Source organism: Neovison vison, chromosome 7, assembly GCF_020171115.1.
Source record: "Neovison vison isolate M4711 chromosome 7, ASM_NN_V1, whole genome shotgun sequence".
Taxonomy (NCBI): Eukaryota; Metazoa; Chordata; class Mammalia; order Carnivora; family Mustelidae; genus Neogale; species Neogale vison.
Window position 1 is genome coordinate 187,370,011 of NC_058097.1, and position 20,579 is coordinate 187,390,589.

Below are 20,579 nucleotides of genomic sequence, written 5' to 3' on the forward strand. Positions count from 1 at the left end.
TTCCCCAAGCCCTGCTTCCTAGAAGGCAACGTGAGGAGGACCCACTGATGCCTGCACATGAAGTGCGGTGTCCTGCAGAAGAGGAAACCCAAGCTTAAAGAACAGGATTCTTGGCCAATGAGAAGTAAGCCTGCCTGAACTTTGGCCCCAAAGGAGACATGTTTATCATACTGCGTAATAAACCTACCCTTTGCTCTAGAGGGAGACATTATCCAATGCTGTTCACTCTAAACGTGTGTGTGTGTGTGTGTGTGTGTGTGTGTGTACCTCCTTGAAGAGAGCCTAGAACAAAGACAGTCAGTGCCCCTCCTTGTAAGACAGACAGAAACATGAGAGACCTAGGAAGAATCCTCTCCTGACAGTATCTTGTGACCTTGCTAAACTTTATTAGGAGTATGGCAGGGGGAAAGGGAGATTTCTTTAAATTTTTAATGTATATGATCATGTTGATTATAAATAAAGATGATTTTCCTTCTTCCTTTTTAATATTTCTCATATTTCTTTTTAATGTAAGATTTTATTCATTTATTAGAGAAAGAGAGCACGAATTGGTTATGGGACAGAGGGAGAAGTAGACTCCCTACCGAGCAGGGAGCCTGACATGGGGCTCCATCCTGAGACCCCGGGATCATGACCCGAGCTGAAGGCAGATGTTCAGCCAACTGAGCCACGCAGGCGCCCCAATAATTTTTCTGTTCTAATTGCATTGCCTAGAACCTCCAGTACAATGTCAAATAAAAATAGTAAGGGAGGACATTCTTGTTCTCACTCTTAGCAGAACTGAGGCCACTCTTGATCCTTTTTTCTTTTCTTTTCTTTTTTATTTTCTAAGAAGAAGCAGGGAGCCAGAGGGAGAGGGGAACAGAGAATCTCAAGCAGGCTCTATGCCCAGCGAGTAACTGATCTCACAACCCTGAGATCATGACCTGAGCGGAAATCAAGGTCAGATGCCTAACCGACTGAGCCACCCAGGCACCTGACTCTTAGCCTTAGTAAGTATTTTTCATATTGCCCTTTCCCAGATAAGAGTTCCTTCAATTCCTAGTTTGCTGAGTTTTTTTCCTTGAATGAGGGTTCTGTTTTTGTCATGTTCTTATCTATACCTCTAGAGAAGATAAAATTCCTTTAAGTATTAATGTGGTAGATTACACTGAACTTTTTAAATATTAAGGGAGGGTCCTATTCCTACAATAAGGTGCATATAGTCACGACACATTCTCCTTGTATATACTGTTGATTTGGTTTTATATTAAGAATTTTACATCCATTTTCTTGAGTAGTGTGCTATAACTTTCTTTTTAATAACACATGGTTGGTTTTGGTATCAGAGTAATAATGACCTCATAAATATGTTGGCAATCTTCGTTCCTCCATTTTCTGAAAGTTTGTGTCAAGTTAATTTTTTAAAAATATTTTAAAAGGTTGGTAAAATTCACTTATAAAGCCATCTGTACTGGAATTTTCTTTATGGGGAGGTTTTTTTTTACTCATAAACTTAATTTCTGTAGATACTGGGTGATTCACATTTCCTGTTTCTTGTGGTCAGTTTTGGCAACTTGTGTCTTTCAAGAAAATGTGTCCATTTAAGTTCAATTCCTGAGAATGTTAATGTTCCAGACTGACCCTGACCTTCCCCTATCAAAGGTGCCCTTGTTTCCAACAATCCACCCTCTCACTAGCCAACTAGGACTTACCCTTCGGAGCTCTGCCATCATTTCCCGAGTTTCTAGCAATTATGTGTCGGACTTCCCATGTGGGGCCAATGCATGTCTTGGGGTTGGGGGTGGATCTCCCAGCTGCTTGCTTCCATGGCACCGGTAATCTCTTTCTTAATAGTCCTTTCATTTGTATGTCTGCCTTCCCAATCAACTACTGGCCCACTGTTTTGCTTATCACGGTATCCCAGCACTTTGCAGAGATCTGGCACAAGACAGACATTGGATAAGAGTACTTACCAGAATTAAATAGAATATGACTTAAATGGAGAGAACTGACTTGTTTTACAGAACATCGCACAGGGGACCAACAAAGTCATGAGAGCTGCTTAAGGTCACCATGTTCCTGGCAAGGCCAAAGAGAAGAAAAGCAGTAGAGTGGTTCCCAGCCATACTTGTCCTGAGGGATCCTGCTTGTTTGTTCTACTCAAGGCTCGGCGCAGGCTGGGGCCTGGGTACCCTAACTCACTGCGGATGCCCCAGGACCTGTAGGGGTCAGTGGAAGAGTTCAACAAAAGTCCCAACAAGTGAAAGGAGGAGAATTTCAAATGCCACTGTAAAAATTCTCACAGGGGAAGGATGTTTTAAGGATGCCCTCGCTTTAACCCAGAAAGGCTTCTCCATGGGTGCAAGCACGCGTACATTTGCCAAGTAACCTCCGAGACTCTGACTGCTTCCAAACTGGGAAACTGAGGCCCAGGAGGCAGAGAGAGGCGTCCTCAGGTGCCAGCAGAGGAGACCCGGAACCGTGGCCCAAATCTTCCCCGCGGTGGTCTTCTCGGCTTCTGCTGTGCGCGGGCCGGGGGGTCCGGACCCCCGCGGGGTCAGGGAACCCTGCAGCACGCGGGGCACGCCTGGGTGTCCGGGAAGCCGGAGGGCGGGTCCGGGCGGCGGAAGCGACCTGGGCGCGCGATTCAGCAGCGCCGGTGCTGCCTCCCCCGCGCCGCCCGCGGTTGCGATCGGGCTTTGCCCGGCAGCGGAGCGGGGCCTCCCTCGGCGCGGGCTCGGGGATCGCCCGCAGGAGTCGCCGCTTGCGTCTCGCAGTCCCCAGCCCGGCGCACACTTCCTTGTCCCCGAACCTCAGACGTGTCGTCTCGCGAGGCTCAGCCGCCCGCCGAGGCCTCGTTCCTCCCTCCGCGCCAATTCCGAGGTCTCCGCCGCGCTGCGGCAGGAACCCGGGCCCTGCGCTCCAGCCCGGCGTCGCTCCCGCTGCTCTGCCCCGCCGCCGGCCCGCGCTGCCGGGGCTGGGGAGCGAGGTGAGCGCCGGGAGAGCCCCCCACGTGGGGCGGGGGAGGGGTGCTTCGGGGGGCCGTGTTTGCCGGCGGGGACGCCCCGGGGGGTCGGGGCCGCTGGCTGTCCCCCGGCACTGGGTATGCGGGCTTGCCTCTGGACCGACCGGGAATTCGGCGAGGAGCCATGATAACATATTTTACCGAACTTGAGCCACGAGCCGGCATTAGTTCTAGGTAGCTCCTCCGTTCATAGCCTCCCTGCTGCCCTGCGGTTTTACACGCCTCCACAGATGGCAAAGCTGGCTTGGAAAGCGGAGGAGCTCACAGCCGCGGGCAGGAGACCACCCTCTCCTGGCACCTGTGCTTTGCCAGGCCCTGGAGCTCTGCAGGGTGCCTGCCCTTGGGAGACCCTCAGTCGTCCTCCCCTTTGTCCCCCACCCTCCCTCGGTCACCAAGTAATCTCGGGCCCTTTAGCCCTGTTGACAGCAATCACTGCAAGACCCCTGGGACTCCGGGCTCTTTCTGCTTAAGTCAGAACATTTTTTCCCCTGGTGTTTTGAAATTGAGGTCAGCAAGAATGAAAAAGAACGCTGGCGACTCCGCAGGCTGCAGAATGAAAAAGTCCCATAAATGTAAAACAAGGGAAAGCAGCTATATGTTACCCCGTATAAAAGTAGCAAGCCTAGCTTCTGGCCCCGAAGAGATCTTTAACAGGATTTACTTGCTGAAGCCGTTGGATTTACGGTTACAACTAGTAAGGGACATAGGAAACGGTGAATATATAGACATAAGGGAAGGGGGAGCCAAGAATGGGAAGGACCGCTAGACTCCCAGTTCAGTTCTGCTGCGTGAAAGCCCTTCTTTTCTGAATGCTGAATTTGGGCCCTGAATACTTTTGTCCTTTTGCAGATGTTCACTCTGCCTCAGAAGGAATCTAGGGCACCTGCCACCTGCCCGGGCCCAACCTCCATCCAAGATCTGGACAGGAACTATGGGGATGATCTGGAAAGAGAATGCTCCAGAAAACCAGACCGGAAGCTGCCAGAGTACTGTGGAGCGAGTGGTCCCACTGCCATGTTGTCCTCAGACAGCTCCTGCCTGTCCTCGAGAGGAAGAGTCATTAAGTGGTTCTGGGACTCGGCAGAGGAGGGCTACAGGACCTACCACATGGACGAGTATGATGAGGATAAGAACCCCAGTGTGAGTGAGACCCCTGTGCCCACTGGAGCCCAAGGAAAGACTGCAGGGTGGGATGCTCTACCTCGACCAAGAAGTTGTTCTAGATGCTCGGGTTGCAACTGTGAGCAAAAGCAAAGTTCCTGCCTTTGTGGAGTTTTTGTTCTAGAAGGGGAGGCAGATGGGGAACAGACAAAAAAAAAAAAATCCCTATGATGATAATAAGTGCTATAGAGAAAATAAAGCAGAGTGAAGAGGATAGAGGATGATGAGGCGGTCTGGGGATCTTGCTGTTTCATGTAAGGTGGTCACAGAGGGCCACTTTCCTAAGGTGACAATTCGAGTGGAGACCTGAGGAAAGCAAAGGATTATATTAGTTACCTGGTGCTTGTAACCAATTACCTCAGATTTCAGCAGTTTAACAAATGCATTTCATAATTTCTGGGGTTCAGGCTCTGGGTGGGTGCCACAGGCTCAGAATCTTCTGTGAACCTGCATTGAAGCCATGGTTGTGGTCTCATCTTAGGCTTGACGTGGTCGGGAGCTGGGGGGAGGATCGCTTCCAGGCTCATTGGCGTGCGTGTTGGAAGGCTCCAGTCCCTCGTCACATGGGAATCTCCACAGGCTGCCGTGTGACATGGCTGCTGGCTTCCCAGGGCAGACACTCCGAGAGAGGAGGAGACACCATGAGTATCCAGGATGGAAGCCAGGGGCTTTATAACCTATTCTTGCAAGATGCCCCATCTGCATATCTTGTTTGTCAGAAGTGGGTCAGTAGGTCCGACCCACACTCACGGGGAAGGGATTACACAAGGGTGTGGGTACCAGGAGGTGGGGATCGCTCCCTGGGAGCCATCTTGGAGGCTGCCTATTGCGGGGAGCCCTGCAGATACCTGGGCAGGGAATGATCCAGGCGGGGGGAATAGCTGGTGCAAAGGCTTCAGGGTGAATCTGTTCTTGATGAGTTCAAGGGACAGCACAGGGGCCACGACGGCTGGAGTGAAGCCCTGCGACTGGCAGGGGACGAGGTCAGAGAGATCAGGCGGTGGCCTGGAGACGGAGACTGTGGGCATTATGGTACGCAGACAGGCTTCTGGTTTGGGACACAGCACAGTGGAAGGCGTCGGGAGGAGGAGCAGTATGATTTGATTTTGGCTTTCAGAAGAGGCCGGGGGCTTAGGCTGCTGTGTGGAGGTCAGGGTGAGTGCAGGCCGGCAAGGAAGGAGGGAAGCCATTGCAAGAAGGGAGACAGGAAGCTCTGGCGGCTCGACGGGGGTCTTCGCCGTGGAGGTGAGATGAGGTTGGGCTGTACATTTTTTTTTTTTTAAGATTTTATTTATTTATTTGACAGAGATCACAAGTAGGCAGAGAGGCAGGTGGGGGAGGGGGGAGCAGGCTCCTCGCTGAGCAGAGAGCCCGATGCAGAGCTTGATCCCAGGACCCTGAGATCATTACCTGAGCCAAAGGCAGAGGCTTTTACCCACTGAGCCACCCAGGCGCCCCTGAACACGTATTTTGAAGGTAGGAGCGACAGGATTTGTGGACAGATTAGCTGTGAGCAGAGGAGCCTACTGCTCTGTTCCTCAGCGAGTGAAAGCCATGCCTTTTATTGGTCAGAACATTGGCTCATTCATGCTTGGCTTCCATATCCTGCCTCCCTCCTCATTGCCCCAATACCACAAGGGTCAGGGGTTAGAAAGCATGAATCTCCCTGGGGACTCTATGGGCGGCTTGAGTTGTGCCTTCCCCACTCCCGCTCCTATGAGTGGGTGCCTCATGGGGTGGGATCAAGGCGGTGTGTGGTTGCACACGGTCTCCGAGGGGACCATCTCTGCAGCCCCGGAGCCCTTCCTGCTCCACATGTATCCTTGTTCCTGGTCCTCCCGGAGCACTGCTTTACTTTGTACCTTGTTTTGTACCACAAACATGTATCAGGTCCTACTAAGTGATAGTTTCTCGGGCATGCATCCCCTTCGGGGACCTTCCCATCCATGGGGGACATAAAGCATGTCCGTCTGTCCTTATGACCCAGAGGCAGAGAGTGAGCAGTGCTCTACAGGGGGACAGATCACGAGTTTTGTGTTCCAGAAAAAGGAAAGATCCTTTCTAGCTGGAGTTCTGGGGAGGTTTCCTGGAGAAGATGACCTTTGAACAGAGCTTTAGAAATGGAAAGATGGACCAGGTTGCTGAGAGGAGGGGGGGCCCAACAAGGCTAAGGAAGGGGGTTTGGGAGGGTGCGATCGTTCCCGCTTTGCTTTTCTGCCTCCGTGTACATTTCAGGCCTTCCTTTTGGGACCGCTTGGCTATGCTCACTCTGCCTCCCTGTCTCTCTCTCCAGGGCATCATTAATTTGGGCACCAGTGAAAACAAACTCTGCTTTGACCTGCTTTCCAGGCGGGTAAGTCCCGTACATGTGGGAGCCATCAGCAGCTCCCAGGGCCCGTCTGCCCTTGGACTTCCTGGAAGGCTTCCGTGACCAGAGTCTTCCCCTTGCCTCTGCACCCCTGGCCTGAGAGTCTGCTCACCTCGGTTCCAGATCTGCCTCAGGGACAACTTTCTCTGTGATCTTGGGCCAGTCACTTCCCTATTCTGGTCCTGTTTTACCTATTCCCATACTCAGTCCCTCCTGGTGGCTGGGTCCTGCTCTCCCAGCAGGGTGGCGGTGGTGAGGGGACACTCAGTGGGGTGTGGTCAGCATTTAACAACTGCCTCTAGGGTAGGGAGGACTCTGATTGTAGATTTTGACAATTCTCATAGTGTAAATACTCCCGGCTGATTTCAAGTCACGGATGTGACGTCCTTGCACACAGAGTTGGGAAAAAGGTTTGTAGTGTCCCCGCCATGCAGACGCAAAAATGGAAATAACCTCAAGAACACACGTAAACATGTAGTAACATAGGGATGCTTGGGTGGCTCAGTCCGTTAAGCGTTTGCCCTCTGCTCAGCTCCTGATCCCAGGGTCCTAGGATAGAGCCTTGCATTGGGCTCCCTGCTCAGCGGGGAGCCTGCTTCTCCCTCTGCCGCTCCCCCTGCTTGTGCATATGCTCTCTCTTTCTCTGAGAAATAAATAAAATCTAAACAAAATGTAGTAACATAATCAGAAGCAGTGATATTTTAGTTACTACGTTTGTTTTTAATGCAATTTACTTATTTATACATTGACATAATTTAATTTTTTTAATGGCTGTTTTTTTTTTAAACACAGCATGTAAAATTTCTGGAAATGTAATAAACAGATTTCTTGAGCTGGTCCGAGCCATTTCTAGCAAACCACTGAAAATGCCTGATAGATGTGTCTCCCAAGGCCACAGACTCCAAGTTTGGGATTGTAGAGAGAGCGACGCACACCCCAAAGGAACTTATTTCTGAGGGTGACAAATCCAAGACCCAAGGGGAGAGGGGTGTAGGAAGGGGGCTCAAGATGCCTGTCCTATCCAGCCAGTTCCCTGCTGTACTGTCCAACAGAAGTAAAATGTAAGCCATGTATGTAATTTAAAATTTTCTATTAGATAAGTAAAAAGAAACTGGTAAATTCGTCTTAGTAATTAATGTATTTTATTTACCTCCATCTATTGAAAATAGGACCATTTCAACATGTCATCAATCTAAAAGATTAAGATATGTTACATACTGTTTTCATATCACGTTTTTCAAATCCAGTGGATCTCAGTTCAGACCAGTCGCATTCCAGGTGCTCAGGGGGCACACATGACTGTGGCCTTCCCACTGGACGGTGCAGCTTTCCGGGCGGCAGGACAGATGGGAAGGGTTGGAGTCCTATACAAGTGGCTGACTGCCCTTCTTTTGGTCCACTCCCTAAGACTTCTGCCTTTCTTTGACATTGTGTCTGTGATGCCCTGGGAGTTACTAACCCAACGCCTGGTCAGGGTGGGGATGGTGTAAAAAGGCCACACTTTCCAAAGCGTAAAGTTGAGCTGAGCCCATGGGAACACAATGGCTCGAGTCCCTCCAGAAGTTGGAGCCAGCACCGAGGGGATGGCACCCAATTCTGGGACCCCTTCTGTCACCCCAGGGAGCAGCTGAGTAACATGGTCTCCTATCAATTGCTTCTACCAATTCACCCCTCTGGGTTATTTATGTATTTATTTATTCAAGAGATTTCTTTATTTATTTGAGAGAGAGCATGTGCACATGCAAACACGGGGAGGGGCGGAGATAGAGAGGGAGAATCTCAAGCAGACTCCCGGCTGAGCAGAGAGCCCAACATGGGGCTCGAACTCACAACCCTGAGATCATGACGCAAGTGGAAATCAAGAGTCAGATGCTTAACTGACTGAGCCACCCAGGTGGCCCCAGTCCTCTGGGTTTCTTAGATGGCAGTGTTGTAAAAAGAGCACTGGATTAGGAGTCCGACCTTCTTCTAGCAAGTGGCAGAGCCGAGGGTTTTGTCTCGTCTCTGCCGCTTGCTAGCTCCGTGACGTTGGCTGAGTCACCTCACTTTCTGGAGCCTCGGTTTCCTCCTCTGCAAAACAGGCAGGAGAAGGCTGTGACCGTGCTGCCTCTCCCCTCGTTTCTCTGATGAGCAGGCCAAGCCCAGGCTTTCGTGGTGGGGGCCGTGTGGATGTGGGTGGAAGTGCCGTGCTGGCGGTCACCATGAGGGGGTATGGCGCTCAACCCGCCCTTCCCTCTGTCCCCAGCTGAGTCAGAGCGACATGCTGCGGGTGGAGCCGTCCCTGCTGCAGTACCCCGACTGGAGGGGACATCTGTTGTAAGTAGCTGCCTCGGGCCGGTGGTTCCCAGCCCGGGGCGGGGGGTGGTCTTGCTCCCAGGGGACATAGGACATCTAGGACATCTAGAGACACTTTTGCTTGTCCCAGCTGGGAAGGGGCTCTTCAGGCATTTACTGGGTAGTGGCCAGCCCCCACAACAAAGAATTATCCCGCCCCGGATGTGACTATGGCAGGTGGAGAAAGCCTGCCTTGGGCCGAGGACCATCCTGGAGGTCTGGCAATCATGGGGTTTCTTGGAGTGTCAGTGGGGTACTAGGGCCTCTGCGGGTCTCAGCACAGCTAGGGAGCTCCCTCACTTGCTTCCATGGGTCTGAGGCAGGTGGAGGGCCTTCAGGCGCGGAGTCCTTCTCCCTGCTCTCCTGGTCGTTTTAGAGGAAGCAGGATCAGCTTCCGGGGCTGCTGGTGGGGGCATTTTCCTCCTGGTCCGATGGGGCGAGTTAAATAATGCTAATTGGAGCTGGTACTTGGTGAGCACTTGCTGGGGGCGGCTGCTGTTCCAGGGGCTTTGTGGCTAAGCAGGACTGGATTTCAAAGCGTTCGTTCCTAGGTAATGAGGATGGTGGGCCCTGGAGACAGCCCGCTGCCTTGAGTGTGGGCTCTGCCACTTACCAGCAAGTGACTTATCTCCTTCAAGCCTCAGTTTCTTTATCTGTAAAATGGGAATAATAACAGCATCATAGGATTGTTATAAAGATTAAATGAGTGAAATTCCCCATGTAATTCCTGCATGATGGAAATGGTCCAACCATGACTCTGACGATAGTTACCGTTATGATAGCTTTACTGTTACTAGCTAGATCTACGCGTAGGTGGAGTGTTACTTTTCATATCCCTGAGACCTGCGGATTAAGCGGGTCAGGTGTCCTAGAACTACAGAGAATGCAAGTGTCCCTGTGTGTGTAGTGATGGGGCAGGGGACTGGTAGGCCCTGCAACGTGGAGGCCACGCCGATCCCGCTGCCTGAGTGGGAAAGCAGAGAAGGGTGATGGCGGCTGTGAGTCCCCAGACTCAGCGGGGGAGCTCTGGGACAGACCGTGGGTTGGGGATCCTCTGGCAAACACTGATCATCTCTCGGTCTGATCTCTAGCCTCCGGGAGGAAGTGGCCAGATTCCTGTCTTTCTACTGCAAGAGCCCCAACCCCCTTAAACCAGACAATGTGAGTCGCCCCCTCCTCTGCTTTTCCCTGTTCTTCTACCCACCTCCCCCAATTTTGACTGGGCAAGGGTAGGGTGGGCTTGGGTTCTGCCTTCCACTCGATTTTGGGCTGTTTCCAGGTAGAATTAGAAGCACCCCTGCCCTTTGTCTTCCTCATCCTAAATATCGAGGACATAATTTGGTTACAGTTTCTGCTGCAGTTTGTTCAGTGCTCCCTCCTTGCCTCCGTACCTTCAGGCAAGACTCTCTGAGTGACCAGCTCCCTCTTCTTGTTCTGTTGTTCCAGAGAGGGGCCCAAAGGATAAGCAACACAAGCACTTGGCTGTCAGTCAGGAGAGGCCTTTGGCTTCCTCTGGTGGCTTTGCTGTGACCGAGCCACAGAGGGCACCAAGTTGGGACCGGGTCCCCCCTTTCCCTGCTAGCCTGTAGGTCCTACAGCTGTAGGTCCTTGCTCCCGCCTGGATGGATACTCATCTTTGTCAACGTGGATGTGTTACCCGCAGGTGGTTGTCCTGAATGGCTGTGCCTCTCTCTTCTCTGCTCTGGCCACCGTGCTGTGTGAGGCGGGGGGTAAGTGACCCATGGCCTGCTCAGCTTTGGGGGCTGCCCTATGCCTGCAGTGCCCACAGTTGCCTGTCTTTGTGGCCTGTGTCAGAATGCCTTTGGCCATAGCCAACTATGAGGCTGCAGGGGGCTCAAGAAGCAGCTTGACCAGATGTCCGGTCAAGATACCTGGATGTCTACAGTTTCGGAGGAGGTCAACATGATGCCGGGGTTCGGGGCTTGTCTCTGTGATGACCTTGGTTTTTCCTTTCATGTGCTGGCTGTCAGTGGGTCCTGAAGGCAGGAAGAAAGGGGAAAGGTTGTGCCTGGCCTGTGTCTTTGTTTCATCGGGAGGGGGCAGGGGAGATACTCTTTCCCAAAGAAAGTCCCGGCGGAGCTCCCCTTATGTCTTAGTGGCCAGAACTGCTGCACAAACCCATTCTCAGAGCGGCCCCAGGCAGACGGGAGAAGTTTGGTTGACTTCAACCAAACGTGGTTCCTCCCCAGGGGCTGGCGGAAGGCCCTCCTTCCTTGGACTTATTGCTGGTCATTTCTGGGAAATCTGGTGCTCTCTTGGCCAGAAAATTGGAATGGCTGGTGAGTAGGCAGCCAGTAGCGTCCCTCAGGATCCACAGTGGGACTGAGAGCAGGTCCCCATCAGGGCTCACTGTCACCAGAACAGAGGCCCCCTCACGCCAGCTTCGCTAACAGGGATTCTGGGGGATAATTACTGACCACGTGTTATGTTGCGAGCACAGCCTAAGGCTTTACACATAGGCCCGTTTAATCCTCACTTCTCTCCTCTGAGGTGGGTTCTGTGCCGTCCCCATGTCCCCGAAGAGGACATTAGGGCACAGGGGCTTACCTGATTTGTCAAATTCACATACAGAGATAGGACCCAGGATGTGAACTATAAGAAGAAGATTCATCACAAGGATAGGATAGGTGATTTCCTACCCGTTCTCGAACAGCCAAGAACGGGGTCAGTGTCACACTGTCCACCTCTCACAGGGGTAGGCAGTTCCCTCCTCCTCCCCTCTGTATCTGCGAACCTCTCTGGACCTTCCTCAACTCCACCCGCTCATGACCTTTCTGCTCAGGTGTACGTGCTCACCTCACGGGCATCTGTGCTTCCTGGAGCAAGTCGTGAGAGAGAGCCTGTGCCAGGTTTCTGGCCAGCCAGTGCCTTGGCTCCCTTGGGTCCCTCGTTTTCCTCCGGTCCACTCCCCGTGGCTGGGCTGGGGAACATGTAGGACAAAGCCGCTCCTTCCGGAGCTGAGTGGGGTGGGCCGGGGGAAGAGAGGGCGGCTTGCCCGCGCATCCCCTTCAGAACTGGAGGGATGCCTGCCTCTGCCTCAGGGTAGACCTTGGAGGTCATCAATACTCCCGCATTCACAGCTAGAATGTTCCACACGACGTGCTTCCCCACCAGATGGCCTCAGCCTTGTGTTTGAATGTCCCCAGGGAGGGAGAACCCTTTCATCCTGAACACACTCTCTCTCTCTCTCTGGGCAGTTCTGTCTGCTGTCCCGTTTGTCCATCTGTCGAGCCCAGATCACCCCGCAGCTTCAACTCCCTGGATCCTGGTCTGTCCTTGGAGTGAGCCAGCACGTGGGATGCTTCAGAGGGACCCTCCGAGGCTCAGTGTCCTCATCGGGAAAGTGAGGGTGACAGGAATACTGATGTCACAGAGCTACTCTGAGGACCAAATGAGATGACACACAAATATATGTTTAGCCCAGTTCCCAGCACGTAGTAAGTGTTCAGTAAATGTCAGCTACTGATGATCAGAGAAGGGGCTCATCTCAGTGGATCCAGGTGTTAGAGCTTGGGAGTTGAGAGACGGAGTATATGCTTGGGGTTCCCCCAAGGACATGGAAGTCTGGGGAGGCAGAGTGGAGCCTGTGGGTGACGGAGGACTGGGGTGATCTGGCCGGAGGATGACAGGCCCTGAACCATTCCTTCCCTCAGAAGCGTTCCTGATCCCCGCCCCTTACTATGGGGCCATCACACAGCACGTCTATCTCTATGGCAATGTCCGGCTGGTGTGTGTCTATCTGGACAGTGAGGTAAGAGTTCTTCCTCTTTGTGAGTCTGAGGGCAGACGTGGGAGGGAGTCCATGCCGGCGTCACGGCTGCAAGGAGGGTAGAGCCCTCTGTTGCCCATGGTGGTCCATACCTGGGTTCCCCTGGGGCTCCCCACGTCCCGGCTCTGAGATCTCTGGGTCAGTGTAGAAGCCAAGGGCAGCCGCAAGGACACTCCATCAAAATGGTGGGGTGAGGAGGGGACAGAGCAGACCTCAGCGTGTAACTTCTTGGACCTCAATCAGAGGGTCTCTGGGGCCTCTTCCCGACTGAGAGTGCTGAGCTGTCCCTGATGTGATGGCATGGCCGGCAATGAGGGGAGGGACCCTGCCGGGGTTTTTTCAGAGACTGTTCCAAGGAGGCTAGAGATGACTGTTAGGAGAGGCCCCAGAAGCTCAGATTTGGGGGAATCACTGAACTGGGCCGGTGGCTTTTCTCCCTCTTTTTCCAGGTCACTGGGCTGGACACACGTCCCTTCCAGCTCACCGTGGAGAAGCTGGAGTTGGCCTTGCAGAGAGCCAATTCTGAGGTCTGGGGGTCCAATCAAATGCAAGGCTGGGAGGGGTGGGTCTGGGCAGGGCACAGACTTCCGGTGGCTGATCTCATCCTGGTTGTGGGGTTGGCACTCCGTGGTGGGGTTGGGGTGTCAGATGGCCCCAGGGAACCATTCTGGGGGTCCATCGGGAGCCTACCAGTGGAGGGTCTTCCCACTAGAGAAAGATTCTGAGACCCGTGGGAACTCGATGAACACCCCTACCCCTGCTCCAATTGACTTCGGTCAGGGGGTCAAGTGTGGAGCTTAATGGTGTGCCGTTCAGCAGTCTCCCTGGTGATCCGAGGACCTGATTCCCCTGTCGCATCCCTCTTTGAGAGGACCTTCTGAAGAAAGGCAGAGATGAGGGTTACTCCTCCCTTGGTTCCTTTCCAGTCTGTGGCCAGTACGGTCACACGTGCCTCCTGTAGGAATCTGAAAGTACAGACCCCCGCCCATTGTTCTGCCAACAGAGGCAGCCTTCACTGGCATTTGGGCCTCTTGCCTCTGGGCTTTGTTCTCTGCCTCTGTTTTCTTTCCTGGCTGACACATTTGCACGTATGACATCTGCTGCAGATTCGTAATTCTCTGCCCTTACCTGCTTCACGCTGGGTCCTGAACACATCCCATCCCATCTCCCCCGGATCCCACCCAGCCGCCGGCCCCATTCAGTGGGAGCATGTGGCTCTGGCCTTCGGGAGGAGCTGAGTGTTTCCTGCCCCACTGGTGCTTTCAGGGTGTGAAGGTCAAAGGTCTCATCCTCATCAACCCCCACAACCCTCTGGGCGACATCTACTCCCCAGGAGAGCTGCGGGACTACCTGGAATTTGCCAAGAGGTGAGGCACCCCACAGTCACCCACAAAAACGTCCTGGCAGGTCAGGCTACGGGCGCGGGCCTTGGTATGGACTCTTCTACCCTGTTCACTCCTCTGTGGGCCCCCACCTGCTTTCGCCCTTCCCCAGCACTGGGGTGGGGAGGCAGGGTTTATGGGGTACTGGGGCTCTCTCTCCCTCTTTCTTTCTAGGACAACAGCTGTCCTACATTGTGCCCCCCAGGGGCCAGGGGCCCTGCTAAGCTCTTTGCGTGCTGTATCTCAGTCCGCGCAGTCACCTTATTAGTCATTGCGTGGTCATGGTCCCCAGGTTGCCGAGGCCTCGAGTGAGGAGTGGAGCCAGATTCGAATCTGGATCTGTCTGTACAAACCTGGTTTGCTCTCAGTTGGGCCTTTCTTTTGCGGATGTGACCGAGGTGCTTCAGAAGCCATCATCTGCGTACGGAGCTTCCTGTGTGAAGCATTAGACACAGGGGAAGGTGTTTCTGGAACAAAGTTTGGCAGCCTTGGGCCCGACCATGGTCCACTGGGTTTCTGAGTCATTGCTTCCCCCACTGCAGGGGACCTATTTGGCCTGCAGACTAAGCCGTCTCCTCCCCGGCCCCGCCCCTCCAGGCATGAGCTGCACGTGATGGTGGATGAGGTCTATATGCTGTCCGTGTTCGAGAAGCCGACGGCCTACCGCAGCGTCCTGAGCCTGGAAGGGTGAGGCTGCCCTGCCCACAGCCACAGGTCCTCCGGCCCCTGCTGGCCCCGCCCACATGACGTGACCTGTCCTAGGGCATCTCCCTTCCATCCCACTGATCTGATCCCACTGTCCCCAGACCCGGTGAGGAGAAGATGGGAGGGCAGGGCTACATCAGGGTTTCTGAGAGCTCCAGGGAGGGGCTGGGCCGCAGGCTTCCTGGGGGCGGAGGGGCTGCGAGGGTGGGAGCTGGCCCCCTGTGCGGTCCACTCATCTCCAGAGTGGCTTCAGCCGCGTCCATCCATCCACCCGCTCGCTCGCTCACTCCGCCCATCCTTCTGCAGCCCCAGCCGCGTGCCAAGCACTTCTAGCTGTTGGGGCGTTTTCATTAGATTTAGCCTGAACCGAGAATCTGGGCTGAAAGAGTTTTGGAGACTCTTGGACCAGATCACCCGCAAAGTCTATACATGCGGCGTTGAGAGATTCTAACAGTTCCCGGTGTGTGTTCAGAACTTTGGACCCCGTGAAATCCTTTCCGTGGGTTCTCTCAGCGGGTCCTCGCGAGGCTCTGCCAAGCGCACGGTGGCGACTCCTGTTTGTTTATGGAGTAGGACAGTGAGGCGCAGAAAATGTCACCTCCGCTGTGCCAGACCCTGCTTGGTGCTGGGATATAACATGGACCGAGGAAGACGTAGGCCCCTCTCAAGCGGAACTTTTATTTCTAGCCAGAAAAAAACATTTTGAAGATTTTATTTAGTTGAAATAAGTGAAAGACTCCACACATGCAGGAAAGAGAGGGAGAGAGAGCCTTAAGCAGACTCATGCTGAGGGCAGAGCCTGATGTAGGGCTCAGTCCCACGACTGTGAGATCATGACCTAAGCCTCGACCAAGAGTTGGATGCTTAACCGACTGAGCCAGCCAGGTGCCCCCAGAAAAAACATTTTAGTGGCGAAATACACAGTCATTTGATTGTGGCTGTGATAAGTGCTAAAAAGGAGAAGTCTGGGGAGGCATGACGGGATCAGCTTGGGGTCCCCAGGGGGCCCAGGCTCCTGGGAGTGGTCAGAGAAGGTCTGTTTGAGGAAGCAGAACTTGAACTGAGCTCTAGTTCAGGGATCAGGAAGTATTTTTGGATTAGATGTTGAATATTTTAGGCTTTACAGGCCTATGGTCTCTCACTCAACTCTGCCCTATGGCACGAAAGCAGCTATAGACATTATGTACATGAAAAAGCATGGCTGTGTTCCAGTAAAGCTTTATTTACAAAAACGGGCTGTGGGCTGGGTTTAGCCTGCAGGCTGTATTTTGCTGACCCTGACGCTAAAGGATGTGTAGGAATTGATGATTCAAAAAGGTGAAACCAGGGCTTCACACAGACACAGAACTAAATCCATCCAAATGTGTATGAGTTTTTGTGGATCTGTGTTGCCTCTGTCCCCACCTGTATTCTCTGCAGGCTGCCTGACCCCCAGAGGACCCACGTGATGTGGGCGACCAGCAAGGTAGGTTCCTGGCTGGCCTCGGGGGTGTCACGGAAGTGAGAGGGCAGAGAGGTGGGTGGAACCAGCTTCCTTGGTGAGGGCTGGCCACTGCCCAGGGTGCCTTTCTCTGCAGGACTTCGGGATGTCTGGGCTCCGCTTCGGCACGCTCTACACGGAAAACCGGGATGTGGCCACTGCGGTGGCTTCCCTCTGCCGCTATCATGGCCTCAGTGGTTTGGTCCAGTACCAGATGGCACAACTGCTCCAGGACCATGGTGACTGCCTGGGCCTGGTCATTTGAGAATGGGGGTGGAGAGGTTATAGTCAGTTGGGAATGGGCCAGGGATCATGGGTGCTTCTTGCATGAGAAGAATTTGGGGTGGTGTTCGAGAACCCAGTACCACGACTGGTTCATAGCCCACTCCGTCACTTCCTGACCATGTGGCACACTACTTCACTTCCCCAAACCTCAGTTCGTGTGATTTGTCAATTCGAATAGCACCTGGCATATCATGGGCACTTGGTCAACGTGAACTCACGATTATTAGCTGTGAGCACTTGAAAAAAGAGAAAGTAGAAGCAACAAAGGGAAAACAGTTATAACGGGAGTATCTCTGCCTACGAGGATCTCAGCTAGTGCATCTAGATTGCAAAGGGGATCTATAATTGCCACCTTGTAGTGATCCCTGCTAGATGTTCTCATTGCATCACCTTATTTCCCAGAATCCTAGAATGCGGACATTTCCTGCCTTTCCCCTGGTATTTTATAGATGTGGAAATGATTATACACCTGCTAGAACAGCCAAAATTTAAAACAACAGTGACCCCATCACATGCTGGTGAGGACGTGGAGCAGCGACTCTCACGCCGCTCGCGGGACGGAAGGCGTTGTGGCCACCTTGGAGAGCCAAGTTGCTTGCCGAGTTAAACCCACACTTACCACGTGGCCCAACAATCCCACTCCTAAGCTGTTTATCCTCATGGTCGCACAAAACCCTCCGTGTGAAAATTTATAGCTGCTTTGTTCACAATCACTCCAAATATCCTTCCGTGGGGGAAGGAGGGAACAAAGTGGGGCACATTCTGTGCAATGGAATAGGGCTCTGCGGCGAGGTCCAGGGCAGTCAGTAAGCTCAAGGGCATTGTGCTGTGTGAAGGAGGCCAGTCTCCAAGGGTGACATGACTGTATGATTCCACTTCTGTGACACTGTAGAAGAGGCAAGACCAGGTGACAGAGAACTGACAGACCAGTGGTTGTCGGGGGCAGGGCAGTGTCGGGACTATGAACAGCACGGGGGTGCTCTTTGGGGCCAGGGAACTGTTCGGTGTCCTGCCTGCAGGTGGTGAGTTACACAGATGTACACCTGTGTTAAAACTTATCAAAAGGGGGGGGTGGGGTGCCTGGGTGGTGCCGTCAGTTAAGCATCAAACTCTTGGTTTCAGCTCCAGTCACAATCTCAGGGTTGTGAGGTCGAGCCCTGCATTGGGCTCCGCGCTGGGTGTGGAACCTGCTTGAGATTCTCTGTCCCCCATTCCCTTTGCCCTGTCTGCATGCTTGCTCTATAGCTCTTGCTTTCTCTCGCTCTCAGGAAAAAAAAAAAAAATCAAATGGTTTAAAAACAATTGAAAACCCTCGTCAAATGGGACACCAAAGAAAGTTAATAAAAAGCTGAGGATGGGGAAGTGAAGTTGCCCCAGGCCCCACCTCTTGTCAGGGGTCAGGCTGGGATCTGAACAGCAGCCTCCGGGGCTCGGAAACGTGTGTGTGTGAGGGGGCCTTCTGCTAGGATCTGCACCCCGGGGGACCCTGTGTCTGCAGGGTTGGCAGCTGTGAGGCCAGCTACCTGGATTTCCAGTGCTTTCTACCAACATGGACTATTCCTGTGGCCCCCACCCACAGCTGGAGAAAGGATCTTGGCAGCTCATGGCCTTTCTCTTGTCAGCATTTAGACTCGTGGGACAGCCTGGAGGGTTGGTGAGAGATTTCTTTGTTGGTTTCTCTTTTCCCCCAAATAGACTGGATCAACCAGGTGTACTTACCGGAGAACCATGCCCGGCTCAAGGCTGCCCACGCCTATGTGGCAGGAGAGCTCCGGGCCCTGGGCATCCCCTTCCTGAGCCGCGGGGCGGGCTTCTTCATCTGGGTTGACCTGAGGAAGGTAACACAGGTGGGGCTGCATGGGTGCGGGGTGGGGGGGGGAGCAGTTGAAGCCTCTCTCCAGCAGGTGAGGGGCAGGGGTGTCTCCTCTCCCACCTGAGCCCCTGCCACCCTCCCAGTTCCTGCCCGAGGCCACCTTTAAGGCAGAAATGCTGCTTTGGCGCCGCTTTTTGGACAACAAGGTGCTGCTGTCCTGTGGCCAGACCTTTGAGTGTAAAGAGCCTGGCTGGTTCCGCTTGGTCTTCTCGGACAAGGCCCACCGGCTTCGGCTGGGTAAGTGACCTCCCCTCCTCGCCGCACCTTCGCTCTGCCCTCCCGCTTCTCGTCCCACCTGTGGCTCCAGCAGCCTCAGCTGGCCCGTCCTGCCGACCGAGCCGCCGGTGCCAAGGGGCTGTCCCTTCTCCTTCCCAGGGATGCAGAGGGTCCGGCAGGTGCTGGAGGGCAAATCCCAGGTGGCAGAAGAGCCCTCTTCCTATCAGACCCAGAAGCCAAGGAGTCAGCACAGGTGAGCTGGTCATCACTTGGTGACAGCAGGGCCTGGTGACAGCAGGGCCTGGCAGCCACCGCCAATCTGAGCCGTCTGGGGCTGCGGAGAGCCACGGCAGCTGGGCCTTTTGTCAGGAGGGAGCCCAGCGTGACCTCACCCTCGAAGAAGAACCATTCCTGGCCCCGCTCAGGGCATGAGATAGGCTCCTCCAGCCGCGCTGTGCCTCGGCCCCTCCCCCTCTATTAAACAGACCTGGAAGAAACCAGGAGTCTCTGTTGTGAGTAATTTTTTTAAAAAAACTTTATTTTATTTACTTTCAGTGTTCCAGGATTCATTGTTTATGCAGCACACCCAGTGCTCCATGCAATACGGGGCCTCCACAATACCCACCACCGGGCTCACCCCATCCCCCCCCCTCCAAAACCCTCAGTTTGCTTCTCAGAGTCCACAGTCTCTCATGCTTCATCTCCCCCGTGTTGTGAATAATTTACAGAATGGAGGAGTCGTGACTGCTCCCGACCACATGCCTTCGCCCCCCTGAGGACGTGAAAAGAAAACAACGTGTACCTTCTTTTGATGACACCCTCTTTCGTCCTTTGTTGCCGGGAAACAAGTCGGAAGAACAACGCACAGAAGACAGAGCATACCCAAGAAATAAACAGGAGCAATAGTTCCCAAGTCCCAGGAGGAAGGAGTTAATTCTGTATGTTCCGATCGCTCTCCCCAGGGAGGGTGTGTGGGCCCCCAGGACACCTGGGACCTGGGACAGGCCTCCACTTGGGCGGCGACAGACAAGACGCAGGGGGGCGACCAGGAAGAGCTGCTCTGCCTCCTCCTTCCTGGCAAGGAACTGCCTTCACCAACCATGTCAAACCCGAGTGAGCCAGCCATGACTGCTGCGGGGAGCAGAGGGCTGGACTTGAACCCCGGCTGGCCCTTCCATCCTAAGCAGGCAGGGGGCCACTTGAGCCATCCTCAGGGGAGCTTGAGTTTGGAGCCCAAGTGGGCTTTCTGGACTGACGTTAAAGCTGTGTGAGGAGGACTCTTCTTTGGGGTAGAAAAGCGGTCTCTTTCCTTGCTTCTGTTTTAAGAGAATGTCGGGCCCATCGTGTGTACTTTCTGCCACCCAGAGTATTTGATACAGGGTTCGCTTTCCTCTGACTTGATGCCCTTCATCCGTTCATCCCTTCTCCATCTTTCCTTGAATACCTTCCACGTGCCGGGCACCGTGCTGGTAATTTCTGTGCATTATTTCCAACTCTGACAATCCAGGGAAGCTGACCCTATTATCCTCCACTTGGGAGAAGAGGCCACGCGTCTCAGAGAGCTGGAAGGACATTCTCAAAGTCACGGAGCCAGACAGCATCAAAGCCGGGATTCAAAGTCGGGTGGGTTTGGTTGGAATCCTGTGCTGTTTGTTCCCTGCCAAACCAGGGGCTGGCGGCTGCTCTGACCCTTTCCCATCCTGAGATCCTGGCTTTGTGCTGTCACCTTCAGTGCCTTCAATTATTGTTCAGTGCCTTTGGCTATCGCTCCTTTCTATTCCCACTTCCAGGAAACTCTGCTGCTGGGATTTGTTGACTCACTGGGAAGCCTTCAGGTTTTACCGGCCAGAGTAAGAACGGCCATAAAAACCTCTGTTTTGTGGCGCTGCCCTTGGGGTTCAGGGACCCCCAAGGAAGGACCGCTGTGATACACTCCGTTTAGAATTCTCCGAAGAAAGACTCCTAGCTCTCTAGAGGG

The 20,579-nt window shown here is 53.6% G+C and overlaps 1 protein-coding gene across 2 annotated transcripts; it reads left to right on the plus strand.

Annotated features, from left to right (window-relative positions):
- Window positions 1-2,760: 2,760 nt before the first annotated feature.
- ACCS (1-aminocyclopropane-1-carboxylate synthase homolog (inactive)) lies at window positions 2,761-20,218 on the plus strand. Of its 2 annotated transcripts, none has more exons than XM_044259128.1 (16): window positions 2,761-2,971; window positions 3,857-4,147; window positions 6,462-6,521; window positions 8,782-8,852; window positions 9,962-10,031; window positions 10,534-10,600; window positions 12,545-12,642; window positions 13,110-13,187; window positions 13,927-14,027; window positions 14,640-14,729; window positions 16,167-16,212; window positions 16,325-16,466; window positions 18,208-18,350; window positions 18,469-18,622; window positions 18,761-18,854; window positions 19,330-20,218. In XM_044259128.1, exons 2-16 carry the CDS (start codon window positions 3,857-3,859, stop codon window positions 19,343-19,345), a joined length of 1,521 nt encoding a protein of 506 aa, XP_044115063.1. In that variant the 5' UTR covers window positions 2,761-2,971; the 3' UTR covers window positions 19,346-20,218. The 2 variants fall into 2 exon arrangements, with proteins under 2 accessions (XP_044115063.1, XP_044115064.1); XM_044259129.1 differs by having other exon boundaries at window positions 12,548-12,642.
- The last annotated feature ends 361 nt before the right edge of the window (window positions 20,219-20,579 follow it).

Bases quoted from the DNA above. Each gene is read 5' to 3' on its own strand.
- ACCS (XM_044259128.1), top strand. From the start codon at position 3,857: ATGTTCACTCTGCCTCAGAAGGAATCTAGGGCACCTGCCACCTGCCCG. The intron at 4,148-6,461 runs GTGAGTGAGACC...CTCTCTCTCCAG, and splicing joins ATGAGGATAAGAACCCCAGT to GGCATCATTAATTTGGGCAC. The intron at 18,351-18,468 runs GTAACACAGGTG...CCACCCTCCCAG, and splicing joins TCTGGGTTGACCTGAGGAAG to TTCCTGCCCGAGGCCACCTT.